The 14,112-nt window shown below is 49.9% G+C and overlaps 1 protein-coding gene across 1 annotated transcript in view; it reads right to left on the minus strand.

Moving 5' to 3' along the window:
- The window catches only part of mtnr1al (melatonin receptor type 1A like), a 35,260-nt gene extending 25,701 nt beyond the window's left edge, over nucleotides 1-9,559 (minus strand). The window contains exon 1 of the mRNA XM_078411201.1: nucleotides 9,278-9,559. Within this exon, the coding sequence (XP_078267327.1) occupies nucleotides 9,278-9,467 (190 nt within the window). The 5' untranslated portion in view covers nucleotides 9,468-9,559. The remainder of the gene's footprint in view (nucleotides 1-9,277) is intronic.
- Between the last annotated feature and the right edge of the window lie 4,553 nt (nucleotides 9,560-14,112).

Raw genomic sequence — 14,112 nt, forward strand, 5'->3', positions numbered from 1 at the left:
GATGGACCTCGGAGCTCCAACCATGGGTGCTTGTGGTCAGAGACAGACTTCGGGAACTCCAAATCGCGGGAGTTTCGACCGCCCCGACGCGGGAGTTTTGACCGCCCCGACGCGGGAGCTTCGAACGCTCCGACATGGAGGCTTCGATCGCCCCGACGTGGAGGCTTCGATCGCCCCGACGTGGAGGCTTCGATCGCCCCGACGCGGGAGCTTCGATCGCCCCGACGCGGGAGCGGCGCGTGCGGGAGCTTCGATCCCCCCGACGGATGGTTCGACCGCCCCGACCACATGAGAATAAAGAGGACGAAAATTGGACCTTTGTTGCCTTCAATCACAGTGAGGAATGTGGGGAGTCCACTGTGGTGGATGTTTATGTTACCTTTTACGTAGTTGTGTGTCTTGTTGCTTTTTAAAAAATATGGCTGTATGGTAATTCGCATATGGCTGTATGGTAATGCACCTTAATGGTTACGTGACAACAAAAGACCTTTGAAACCTTTGGGATGAAGTAACTGTGCCGAACATCAATGCCAATGTTTCTACTGTGGCGACCAAAGGCATTTTGAAAGCAGAAACCAGGGAAATTGCACAATCACCGATAACTTGCTCGAGGACTCATGATTTGCGCCTGTCAGAAGTTCTGAGATTCAGCCTTCACCATTGAATGACAGAAGAAAGATGATAAGAGTTGAGGTTGGTATGCAGGCTGCCAAGAACCCCTTTGTGCATGGCTGCATGAAACTGTGTATAGATCTTTGAGATACAAACATTGTTACTGTCTGCTGAGGTTCCATCTGTCAACATGTGTCGCTTACTCCACCAATTATCCTTTAGAAGTCCATAACCAGAAGTCCTTAAATCAACCAAGCAGTAGTCCGCATGGAATGACCACAAACCTCTGTGGAATAAGATGCTAGATCTCGTTGAATCCCTGAGCAAAATGTCAATGTCATTTTTCAGCTAATTCTGTCAGTGGGACTTTCAAACTTGCACCAAGACTTTGCACGACAGATGATGAGAAGGGCCCTCAATGACAGGTCCAAGTGAAGCCAAAGTTTTACACCCCCACACACTGTCCTCGATCCAGCTGTGCTGGGAACATGAACACCATTCATCAACTTGAGGCGCAGTGGCGGCACAGTGGTGCAGCTGGTGGAGTTGCTGCCTTAGAGCGCTTGCAGTGCCAGAGACCCAGGTTTGATCCCAACTATGGGTGCTGCCTGTACGGAGTTTGTACGTTCCCCGCATGACCGCGTGGGATTTCACCGAGATCTTCGGTTTCCTCCCACACTCCAAAGATGTACGGGTTTATAGGTTAATTGGCTTGGTATTAGTGTAAATTGTCCCTAGTGTGTGTAGGATAGTGTTAGTGTGCGGGGATTGCTGGTCGGTGTGGACTCGGTGGGCCAAAGGGCCTGTTTCCACGCTGTATTTTTAAACTAAACTAAAATAAACTAATGCTAAACCTGCTGGTTCACAACGCCGGCGATCCGGGTTCGATCCCAACCTTGGGTACTGCCTGCATGCACTGCACGTTCTCCCCGTGACCACGTGGGCTTCCTTCGGATGCTCTGATTTCCTCACCCATCCCAGAGATGTGAAGGTTTCTATGTTAATTGGTCTCTGTAAAATTGCCCCGAGTGTGTGGGAGGGAAAAATATATATGTAGTCATTGATATTCACAAGAACAGAACAAAGATTTGATTCTGTGTAGTGAAAGCCTCATAATATTTTACCTTAAATGCCACTTGTCATTAAATTGGTGTAAATTGGTGTAAAAGGAAAGTCAAGTTTATTGCCATGGGCATTAGTATGGTGAGGTACAGGTACAATGAAAGTCTCGCTTGCAGCAACATCTCAGGCACACAGACTCACTTAAAACTTAGCTTACATCTAACCTATGCATAAATCATAAGTAAATTATAGAGAAAAATACTGTGCAACCAACAAGGCATTAGTGCAGAAACACAATTGGAAAATAAGTTGATGAGAGTGCAGGAGGTGGTCCACAGAATTCAGTTCCTGACACAGGATGAGGATTGTGCTGGTCAATACAACAACCTGATGTAATAGGAAGGCAGCTCTTCCTGAACCTAGTGGTGCAGGAGTTCAGTTCTTCTGTACCTCCTGCCTGATGGGAGAAGCTTGATAAGGGCACGACCTGGATTGTTAGGATCCTTGATGATAGATTGGTTGGAGGAGGTGCACGTGAACGTCCATCTCATCTGCTGGGGTCCCTGGTGGGAGGTGAGGGAGGAGGTACAGGGACAGGTGTTGCATCTTCTGCGGTTGCAGGGAAAAGTATCTGGGGAGGGGGTGGAAGGGATAAGTGAACCAATGAGTTGCGGAGGGAAGGCGGAAAGGGGGTGGGGAAGGGAAGATGTGACTGGTGGTGGGATGATGTTGGAGGTGATAGAAAAGACAGAAAATGATGTGCTGGATGCGGATGCTGGTGAGATGAAAGGTGTGGACCAGGGGAACTCTACCGTTGTTCCATCTGCGTGGATGGCAAACAAGAGCAGAACTATGGGACACAGAGGTGGCATGGGTGAGGGATGTATCTATGACATTTACTACTAAATCACATTTATTAAAGCAATTTACAATGGAGAATCAATCGATTGTTTATCATATCATCATCATATCATATATATACAGCGCGGAAACAGGCCTTTTCGGCCCACCAAGTCCGCGCCGCCCAGCGATCCCCACACATTAACACTATCCTACACCCACTAGGGACAATTTTTTACATTTACCCAGTCAATTAACCTACATACCTGTACGTCTTTGGAGTATTATTGAGTATATGCAGAATAATGATATTTTTATGATTTTTGGAGGGAATGCTAGACTCTTGTCTGTGATTGAAAAGTTGTCTAATGGTGCATCACAGATGATCCACATTCATGTCTTAAACAGTGAATTGTAGGTAAATTACAAGCTGGAGAATTTGGCAAGATTGAAAATACAGTGTGGGAAGGATAGCTGATTTATTCCTGGAATATTGGTGGTTGTTGAAAGATTTGACTAATTTTCCCCTGCAGTTCTGACTTGTAAATAGTTTGGAAGGAAGAAAAAAAATTAACAGACCGAAAATGTAAAATATAGTTAAACAGGAATTCAGCTCTTCAATGACTTTCCATTTCCACGGCTCCATTGCCTCAACTTTACCATGGATGTCCTCTCCCACTGAACCTCCATCCCCCACCAGGCCAGGAATGTCTCAAGGCTCTCTGATTCCTGCTTGAACAGTGATCCTTTACTAACACACACCTCTGCCTGGCAGAACTTGGCCTCACTCTCAACAAACTCTCTTTTGACTCCTCTCTCTTTCTCCAAGTTAAAGATGTAGCCACGGGCATTCGCATGGGCCCCAGCTACACCTGCCCTTTGGTCAGTTACATCGAACAGTCCTTGTCCCAAACATACACAGGCACCGCCCCCCCAACTCTTCCTCTGCCACATTAACTACTGCATCAGGGCTACCTCCTGCACCCGTGCACAACTTGCTGATTTCATTAACTTTACCATTAACTTCCACCCTGCCCTCAAACTTACATAGACTATTTCTGACACCTCTCTCCCCTCTCTTGATCTCTTTGTCTCCATCACTGCCTCTGTCTCCATCGACTGATGTGTACTACATACTTACCGACTCCCACAGTTATCTGGACTACACTTCCTCCCACCCTGTCTCTTGCAAAGGTGCTGTCCCCTACTCTCAACTTCTCTGTCTCCATCGCATCTTTTCCCTAGATAAGGCTTTTCATTTGAGATGACCTCTTTCTTTAGTAAACATGCTTTCCCCTCTGCTGTCACAGATGGATTCCCCACCCACATCTCTTCTGTGTCCTGCAGTTTATTTATTGCTAACCCTCCTCCCAGATGGAACAATGATAGAGTTCCCCTGGTCCTCACCCTTCATCCCACCAGCCTGCACATCCACCACATCATCCTCCAACAATTCCGTCGCCTTCAACGTGATCCCACGACCAGTCATGTCTTCCCATACCCACCCCTTTCCGCCTTTCGCAGAGACCGCTCCCCAGGCACTTTCCTTTGCAACTGCAGGAGATGTAACACTGGTCTCTATACCTCTTCCCTCACCTTCATCCAAAGACCCTAGCAGTTCTTCCACATGAGACCGACCTTCTATAACCTCACCTGCTGCATCTGATGTTCCCGATGTGGCATCCTATACATCCAAGCATAGACTCAGCGACCGTTTCGCCAAACACTTGTGCTCGGTCCACCAAGGCCTACAAGATCTTCCATTTGCTGCTCATTTTAACTCCTCTGCCCACTCCCATACTGACCTTCATGTCTTGGGCCTCCTCCATTGCCAGAGTGAGGCCACTTGCAAACTGGAAGAACAGCACCTCATATTGGGTTTGGGTATCTTACGAACATTGAATTCTCCAATTTTAAGTAACTACCAAAACCCAGCCCCCTCCCGTTCTTCCCCCACCCTCCCCCATTTCTTTTCCACCCCTCTCTCCCCTGTGCTGCAGCTGCACTTGCACCTATTTCTCACCTCCCCCTCCCCATCCACCTACAATACATTCCTTCCTCTGCCTTCACAATTCACAGCTCTTCAACCCTTTTGTCTTGCTTCTTCAGACTTTTCATCTCTGCCCTTTGTCCAACCATCTGCCTATTAAAAACCTCCCCCACCTATTACTTGCAAGGCTTCGTCCTGCCTCTCCCATCCTCACCCCAACCCATGACCAGCCTGAAGAAGGGTCCCGACCCAAAACGTCGACAATTCATGTTCTCCAGACACGCTGCCTGGACTGTTCAGATACTCCAGCACTTTGTGTCTTTTGTTGTTAGCTTGCCTAATCTCTTTCAACCAATCCGTTAATGAAATTAGCACATGGTCTCCTGATTTCCTCTTCTTGAAGTCAATGCTTAGTTCCTTGGTTTTGTTGATGTTGAGTGAGAGGTTTTTGTGACAGTGCTTCCCATCCAGGTGTTCCAGCTCCCTCCTGCTTTCCACGCATCACAACCCATTATTCATCCAACAAGAGTGGTGTCAGCAGTGGATTTACAGATGGATATTATGCCGGTAAACCCATTTGATTCCGGGATTTCCTTTTCTGTTATTTTAGTGAAGGTATTGGCATATTGGACCTTCGTTCGGCAGTACTGGAAAATGCAATTCACGCTTTGAATTTTCACAACAGATGATTCCTCAATCTTACAAAGTTTGAAAATAAATGCTTTGCATTTGCTCTGCCAGCCTGTGAATCACGTTCTTTTCACCTAATTGCTTTCATCCATTTCCTCCCACCTCCCTGCCTCCTGCCTGCAACAATTCACCCAGATTGACTGGCTTCAACACACTCTGATTATTTCCTAAATTCACAGTAAGAAACGGCTTTTTGATAGTGATATACAAACCAATACAGATAAAATGTGCAGCAAGGAACTGCAGATGCTGGTATGTACCGATGATAGTGACAAAGTGCTGGAGTAACTCAACGGGTCAGGCAGCACCTTTAGAGAAAAAGGATGGGGGACATTTCGGGTCAGACTGAACAAGGGTCCCGACCCAAAATGTCACCCTTCCTTTTTCTCCAGAGTTGCTGACTGACCCATAATGGCAGATAATGCTGCACATACTCAGTGGGTCAGGCATCATCGATGGAAAGTTAATCTTCAAGTCAATCACACCTCAGCAGAGTTCCAGTATAAGGCCATTGGCCTGAAATGTTCACACTGTTGCTTGAGCTGCTCAGCACTTTCAACATGTCTTTTTGTTTTCATTGCAGATTTTCAGCAGTTACTGTGTTTTGCTTTTCGAATGTGTATCCTATCAGTTTTCAATATAATGTGACATACGAGTATTGCAACAAACAAATTACACACTCTTCTAACTTCTTCTCAACACTTTTGACCAGCATTATAAAGCATCAGTTTAGTGATCCACTGTCAGGATTTCACCCTAATACTCTGCTGACTGAGGTAGTGGTTTAACAGAAGAATGTCAGAGGGGAGAGAAAGGGTAATGGGAGGAGTGGAATAGGAGGGTCATAGGGAGGGATGTGGAATATGGCTGGTGGGTGGAATGGAAAGGGGTGGGGAACCGGGTTTGTGGGAAACGAGGAGAGGAGGCAGGGAGGGACGGGGAGAGTGAAGAGGAAGTTGGTGGGGGGGGGGGTCTACAAAACTGGGTAGTGGGAAAGAGCTGGGGATTAGAAACATAGAAACATAGAAAATAGGTGCAGGAGTAGGCCATTCGGCCCTTCGAGCCTGCACCGCCATTCAATATGATCATGGCTGATCATCCAGCTCAGTAACCTGTACCTGCCTTCTCTCCATACCCCCTGATCCCTTTAGCAAAAAGGGCCACATCTAACTCCCTCTTAAATATAGCCAATGAACTGGCCTCAACTACCTTCTGTGGCAGAGAATTCCACAGATTCACCACTCTCTGTGTGAAGAAATGTTTTCTCATCTCGGTCCTAAAAGACTTCCCCCTTATCCTTAAGCTGTGACCCCTGCTTCTGGACTCCCCCAACATCGGGAACAATCTTCCCGCATCTAGCCTCTCCAACCCCTTAAGAATTTTATATGTTTCTATAAGATCCCCCCTCAGTCTTCTAAATTCCAGCGAGTACAAGCCCAGTCTATCCAGTCTTTCCTCATATGCAAGTCCCGCCATCCCAGGGATTAATCTGGTGAACCTTCTCTGTACTCCCTCTAAGGCAAGAACGTCTTTCCCTAGGTAGGGGCCGGAAGGCAAGGAGTGAGGTGACTGGGGGATTCAGAAGGGATGAAGAGTAAGGGAATGAGGAGGGAGACCGGGAAGAGTAGACAATAGAAAATAGGTGCAGGAATAGGCCATTTGGCCCTTCAAGCCAGCACCGCCATTCAATGTGATCATGGCTGATCATTCTCAATCAGTACCCCGTTCCTGCCTTCTCCCCATACCCCTGACTCCGCTATCCTTAAGAGCTCTATCTAGCTCTCTCTTGAATGCATTCAGAGAATTGGCCTCCACTGCCTTCTGAGGCAGAGAATTCCACAGATTTACAACTCTCTGACTGAAAAAGCTTTTCCTCATCTCCGTTCTAAATGGCCTACCCCTTATTCTTAAACTGTGGACCCTGGTTCTGGACTCCCCCAACATTGGGAACATGTTTCCTGCCTCTAACGTGTCCAACCCCTTTATAATCTTATATGTTTCGATAAGATCCCCTCTCATCCTTCTAAATTCCAGTGTATACAAGCCTAGTGGCTCCAGTCTTCAACATATGACAGTCCCGCCATTTCGGGAATTAACCTAGTAAACCTACGCTGCACGCCCTCAATAGCAAGAATATCCTTCCTCAAATTTGAAGACCAAAACTGCACACAGTACTCCAGGTGCGGTCTCACTCTGACCCTGTACAACTGCAGAAGGACCTCTTTGCTCCTATACTCAACTCCTCTTGTTATGAAGGCCAACATTCCATTGGCTTTCTTCACTGCCTGCTGTACCTGCATGCTTCCTTTCAGTGACTGATGCACTAGGACACCCAGATCACGTTGTACGACCCCTTTTCCTAACTTGACACCATTTAGATAATACTCTGCCTTCCTATTCTTACCACCAAAGTGGATAACCTCACACTTATCCATATTAAACTGCATCTGCCATGCATCCGCCCACTCACACAACCTGTCCAAGTCACCCTACAACCTCATAGCATCTTCCTCACAGTTCACACTACCACCCAGCTTTGTATCATCTGCAAATTTGCTAATGTTACTTTTAATCCCTTCATCCAAGTCATTAATGTATATTGTAAATAGCTGCGGTCCCAGCACCGAGCCTTGTGGTACCCCACTAGTTACTGCCTTCCATTCTGAAAGGGACCCATTTATCCCCACTCTTTGCTTTCTGTCTGTCAACCAATTTTCTATCCGTCAGTACCCTACCTCCAATACCATGTGCTCTAATTTTGTCCACTAATCTCCTATGTGGGACCTTGTCGAAGGCTTTCTGAAAGTCGAGGTACACCACATCCACCGGCTCTCCCCTGTCAATTTTCCTAGTTACATCCTCAAAGAATTCCAGAAGATTAGTCAAGCATGATTTCCCCTTCGTAAATCCATGCTGACTCGGAACGATCCTGTTACTGCTATCCAAATGCTCCGCAATTTTGTCTTTAATAATTGACTCCAGCATCTTCCCCACCACTGATGTAAGACTAACTGGTCTATAATTTCCCGTTTTCTCTCTCCCTCCTTTCTTTAAAAAGTGGGACAACATTAGCTACCCTCCAATCCACAGGAACTGATCCCGAACCTATAGAACATTGGAAAATGATCACCAATGCGTCCACAATTTCTAGAGCCACCGAGTTGGCAGTGAAAGTGGGAGTAGCAGGAAAGGAAGGCTGAGAGGAAGGCAGAGTGTGGTTTTTGGAATGAGAGTTGGAGATAACGAGATAAGAGGTGAGGTGGAGAGGAGAGGGTAAGAGGGGAGTTAGCAATTGGAGGAGTGGGAAAGGGGGGGGGTTGAGGGAGATGGCAGAGTGATCGGAGGAGTCAGGATGTGTAAAAGGGTGGAATCACCCTGAATCCCTGAAGAAGGGTCTCCACCCGAAACGCCACCCATTCCTTCTCTCCAGAGATGCTGCCTGTCCCGCTGAGTTACTGTTACTGTTACTGTTTTTTGTGTCTATCTTCTGTGTAAAAGGGTGGGACAAGAGTCAGCGTGGGAAAGGATTGGAAGGAGATGTGGGGATTGGAAGTGGGGTACAAAATGAAGGTTGTGGGGCTGGAATGGGGGGGGGGAGGAGGAGAGGAATGAAGAGGGCGTTGTGAGGGGGGGGGTGGATGCGCCAGGGAGGAGGAGGAGGAGGAGGAGGAGGAGGAGGAGGAGGAGGAGGAGGAGGAGGAGGAGGAGGAGGGTGAGAGTGGTGGATAGGAGGAATGGAGAGAAGGAGATGGAGGGGGGGGGGGGGGGGGGGAGAAAGAATGGAGCCTGGTGATCCAGCAAGATAAGACTGTGTCCTACCGTGAAGAGCGGTATATAGACACAAACAGCTGGAGTAACACAGGGGGTCAGGCAGCATCTCTGGATAAAGGGAATAGGTGACTGCTCGGGTCTGGACCCTTCTTCAGAGTCTTCTATCTTCGGTCTAAACCAGCATCTGCAGTCCCTTCCTGCATCACCCGTAGCCACATGAAGTCCTCTCTCCACCCCCCCCCCCCCCACCACCACCCCCACCCCCACCACCCCCCCGCTCCTCCTCTCCAAGTGAAGTTCAAGGGAACTTGCCTGCTTTCCGCAGCTTCTTGTTCCTCAACACGGAGACGATGACCAGCGAGTTGCCCAGAAGGTCCACCACGATGGTGAAGATGAGGACGCTGGCCAGTGCGCTGCTCACCCAGGCTCGCCTCTCCCCGAGCCTCCTCTCCGCCGCACCCCCCAGCGACACGTTCCCCGGCAATGTCCCCAACCCATCCATCGCACCCAGCCCCGGGCTCGGGCTCAGGCTCGGGAGACGCCGGAGTGCACAGTTACAGCGGCTGGCGGCGGGGCTGGTCCCCTCTCATCCAGCTCCCACCTGCAGCTCCGAGCGCCTGACTCCACCTCGCTCACTGAGACGCCACTCTGCATCAGTCCCTGGAGACCAGGTGTCGGCGTGTCTGCCTCTCACCTGCCTCTCACCTGCCTCTCACCTGCCTCTCACCTGCCTCTCACCTGCCTCTCACCTGCCTCTCACCTGCCTCTCACCTGCCTCTCACCTGCCTCTCACCTGCCTCTCACCTGCCTCTCACCTGCCTCTCACCTGCCTCTCACCCCTCCACTTCCCTCCCACTCCCACCTCTACCTTTCCCCCGACCCCTCCATCTCCCTCCCACTCCTCCACTCCCTCCCTCCACATCCCTCTCATCCCCTCCACTTCCCTCCCACTCCTCCCTCCCTCCCTCCCACCCCTCCACCTCCCTCCCACCCCTCCACCTCCCTCCCTCCACATCCCTCTCATCCCCTCCACCTTCCCACCCCTCCATCTTCCTCCCTCCCTCCACACCCCTCTCACCCCCCTCCACCCCCTTCCAACTCCCTCCCACCCACCCCCCCACCTCCCCCCCCCACCCACTCACATCTATCCCCCGACCCCTCCACCTCCCTCCCTCCCTCCCTCCACATCCCTCTCATCCCCTCCACCTTCCCACCCCCTCCATCTCCCTCCCTCCCTCCCTCCACATCCCTCTCACCCCCTCTCACCCCCCTCTATCCCCCTTCCAACTCCCTCCCACCCACCTCCACCTCCCCCCACCCACTCACCTCTATCCCCCGACCCCTCCATCTCCCTCCCACCCTCCACATCCCTCTCATCCCCTCCATCTCCCTCCCACCTACCTCTACCTTTCCCCCAGACCCCATCTCCCTCTCATCCCCTCCACACTCCCACCCCTCCACCTCCCTCCCACCCTTCACATCACTCCCACCCCCTCCACCCTCCCACCCTCCCTCCACATCCCTCTCACCCCCTCTCACCCCCCTCTCATCCCCTCCAACTCCCTCTCCTCCACCTCCCACCCACTCCCACCTCTACCTTTCCCCCGACCCCACATCCCTCTCATCCCCTCCACCCTCCCACCCCTCCACATCCCTCTCACCCCCTCCACCCCCTTCCATCCCCCCTCCACCTCCCTCCCACCCCCTCTACCTCCCCCCCCACCCCCACCCCCCCGACCCCTCTCTGTCTCCCTCTCATCCCCTCTGGCTCCCTCAACCTCTCCACATCCCTCTGATCCCCTCTGCCATCCTCCAGCTCCCCCTGGCTCCCTCCCACCCCTTTACCTCCCTCCCCACCCTCTCCCCCTCTGACCCTCCGACCCCACTATCTCCCTCTGACCCCCTCCCCCCCCCTCTGGTTCCCTCTCACCCACCCCCTCAGGCTCCTCTCTGGCTCCCTCCTACCCCATGTTTCTGTCTCACCCCCTCTGGCTCCTCCAAGCCCCTCTGTCTCACACGTACCCCCTCTGGTCCCTCCCCTCCCCCATGTAGTTCGCTCTGACCCCCCTCAGGACCGCTCTTATCACTCCCATCTTCTCTGCTCCCCTCAAACTTCCTCTCTGAGACCCTCTCTGCCTCCCCCCCCTCGACTCCCTGTAAGTCCCCCCCCCCCCCCCCACACACACACACACACTAGCTGAGTCTTTCACAGTGTGATCGGGTACCATCGCGCCGCCAGCTTCATCCCCTGATTTTGTCATGTCTACCCATCACCACGGAGCTGGTCTTGGGCCAGGTACAGTCGTTTAACCAACTCTCCGCCGCGGGGAGAGAGACAGCGCTCGGGATTGGTGTGAGGTGCGGAGAATGGACCCAGCAAGTCGACAATCAGTGAAGCCTGACACCTCTCTCACAGACCCATGAAACAGTGTGGAGAAACAAGGGACCCGACTCGAAACGTCACCCATCCATCCATCCTTATTATTCTTTATTCGGGGTCTGCGGGTACCAAGACTTGCCTTTGTCCTTCATCCCTCATTACATCCGAGGAGGCAGCGATGAGTGGTCTTTACCCACAAAATGCTAGAGTAACTCAGCAGGTCAGGCAGCATCTCGGGAGAGAAGGAATGGGTGACGTTTCGGGTCGAGACCCTTCTTCAAAGTCTCCCAAGATGCTGCCTGACCTGCTGAGTTACTCCAGCATTTTGTGAATAAATACCTTCGATTTGTACCAGCATCTGCAGTTATTTTCTTACACTAGTGGTCTTTACCCACATCAGTCCACATTGCAATGGTGCCGGGCAGAGCTACTTTGCAAGGTGGCTTGGAGTTTCTGACCAGGTGACAATAAAGGTGAGGCAAGATACTTTCAAATCAGTGTGTACAAGGGTCCCGACCCGAACCATCGCCCATCCTGATTCTCCAGGGATGCTGCCTGCCCCCTTGAGTTACTCCAGCACTTTGTGTCAAACGACTTTCAAATCCGGGTGGTTGGTAATTTGCAGAGTTAGCTGGAGGTCCTGATATTCTCATGTACCTGTTGCTCTGGGCCAGCTGGACGTCATGGATGGAGGATTACACTTTGATGAATCATAAAATCATACAGTGTGGAAACAGACCCTTCGGCCCAACTTGCCCATGCTGACCAACTAGTCAACACATCTACTCTAGTCCCACCCACCTGCATTTGGACCATATCTCTCCAAACCTATCCTATCCATGCACACGTCCACATGTTTGTTTTGACGGAATACAACTTGCTGAGTACAACTGTGGCTCATATCATGAACATGCCCTGCATTTCATCCTGTTTAAGCACGTTGCTTTATCCATGATGGCTTTGAGCCTCTTGCACCTTCATTCATCCAGGTAAGTGGATAGTATTTCACTTCAGATTTATATCCCTGAGACATAGCGAAGATCTTGGAAGCTTTTGGATAGTTTAGTTTAGATCTTTTTTAGTTTAGTTTATTGTCTCATGCATCGAGATACAGTGGAAAGCTTTACATTGCGCGCTAACCAGTCAGCGGAAAGACAATACATGATTACAATGATCCATCCAGTACAGATGCATGATAAAGTGAATAACGAGAATAACATTTAGTGCAAGATAATGTCCAGTGAAGCCCGATCAAAGATAGTCCGAGGGTCTCCAATTAGGTAGATAGTTGCTCGTGGCCGCTCTCTAACTGGTAATAGGATGGTTCAGTTGCCTAATCACAGCTGGGAAGAAACTGTCCCTGAATCCGGAAGTATATGTTTTCACACTTCTATACCTCTTGCCTGATGGGAGAGGGGAGAAGAGGGAGTGACTAGGGTGAGATCGTCCTTGATTATGCTGCTGGCTTTGCCGAGGCAGCGTGAGGTGCAGATGGAGTCAATGGAAGGAAGGTTGGTTTGGGTGATGGTCTGGGCTGTGTCTACAATTTTCTGCAAGTTCTTGCATTGTTGGATGAAGCAAACCATTCTGTAATGTATCCTGACAAAATGCTTTCTACAGCGCATCCAGATGTTGGTGAGAGTTGTTGGGGACATGTTGAATCTCCTAAGCCTTTTAAGGAAGTGGAGGTGTTGGTGTGCTTATTGGAATGGGTTATTCCTGCAGGATACCCAACCTCTGTCCTGGCAGCAGTATTTGTATGCCTGCTCCAACGAAGTTTCTCGTCAGTGATGACATCCAATATGTTGACCAAAATTTTGAAAAAAATGCTGGAAGCCCGAAACAAACAGAAAATGCAAGAAGTGTTCAGCAATTCAGGCAGCATATGTGGAAGGAGAATCAGAAATAATGTGTTTTTCGGGTTAAAAACCCAACTGGGGCAGAAAATGTGGCGCAGCTGGCAGACGCGGTGCATCACAGCGCCAGAGAACCGAGAACTTCCAGTTGCTCTTCAGTGTATTTCCTTATCTCACTCCCACTCTGACTGCTCTGTTTTTGGCCTCTTGCATGGTTTGAATGACGGCCAATGCAAGCGTGAAGAGCAGTGTCCCATCAGCTGTTGGGTCGGGCTGTCACCCAAAAGAGAAAATGGCACGTTTAGCCATTTTAGGTGTCCTGCCTCTCCTGCTTGCGCAAGGGATGGTTGGCTCTGATATACGATCATCACCTGGTGTATTAGTTTGAGGTTTCTCTGTTCACATATACGACTTGATCGGTCATCTTTTCCGAACACCCTCCGATTCAGAGTCCACCAGCTGTTATGCCCAGCACCTGACAATTGTTCCCATTCTCTCTGTAACTCCTGCTACTAATTGCTACCTGGACTACCCTCCGGCTTTGTTCTCTCTACCCATCTCTCCCCACCCCATTGTAACTTGAAGCATGACCCTTTCGCTCAGTTTTCCGATTCTAATGGAGACTCATTGATAGGTCTGTAAACACAATATACGTAGATAATCTATAATAAAACAAGAAATAAATTAATAATCATAACACTACCATAATAAAGCCTGAAGTTTATACTCTGGGCCTGAGATCCTTTGCCCCCAACAAATGGAGTGGATGGCTTCAATATGTGGAGTGTTTTCCACTTTGAGCTGATTTACCCAGTCACTTTTGTCAACTCAGTTGGTCAGTCTTTGCCTTGATGTCAAAGGCAGTCACTCTCACTTCACCTCTCACATCAAACTCAAGAAACAAGGAATAC

The sequence above is a fragment of the Rhinoraja longicauda genome, chromosome 14 (assembly GCF_053455715.1).
Source record: "Rhinoraja longicauda isolate Sanriku21f chromosome 14, sRhiLon1.1, whole genome shotgun sequence".
NCBI classification, from domain to species: domain Eukaryota; kingdom Metazoa; phylum Chordata; class Chondrichthyes; order Rajiformes; family Arhynchobatidae; genus Rhinoraja; species Rhinoraja longicauda.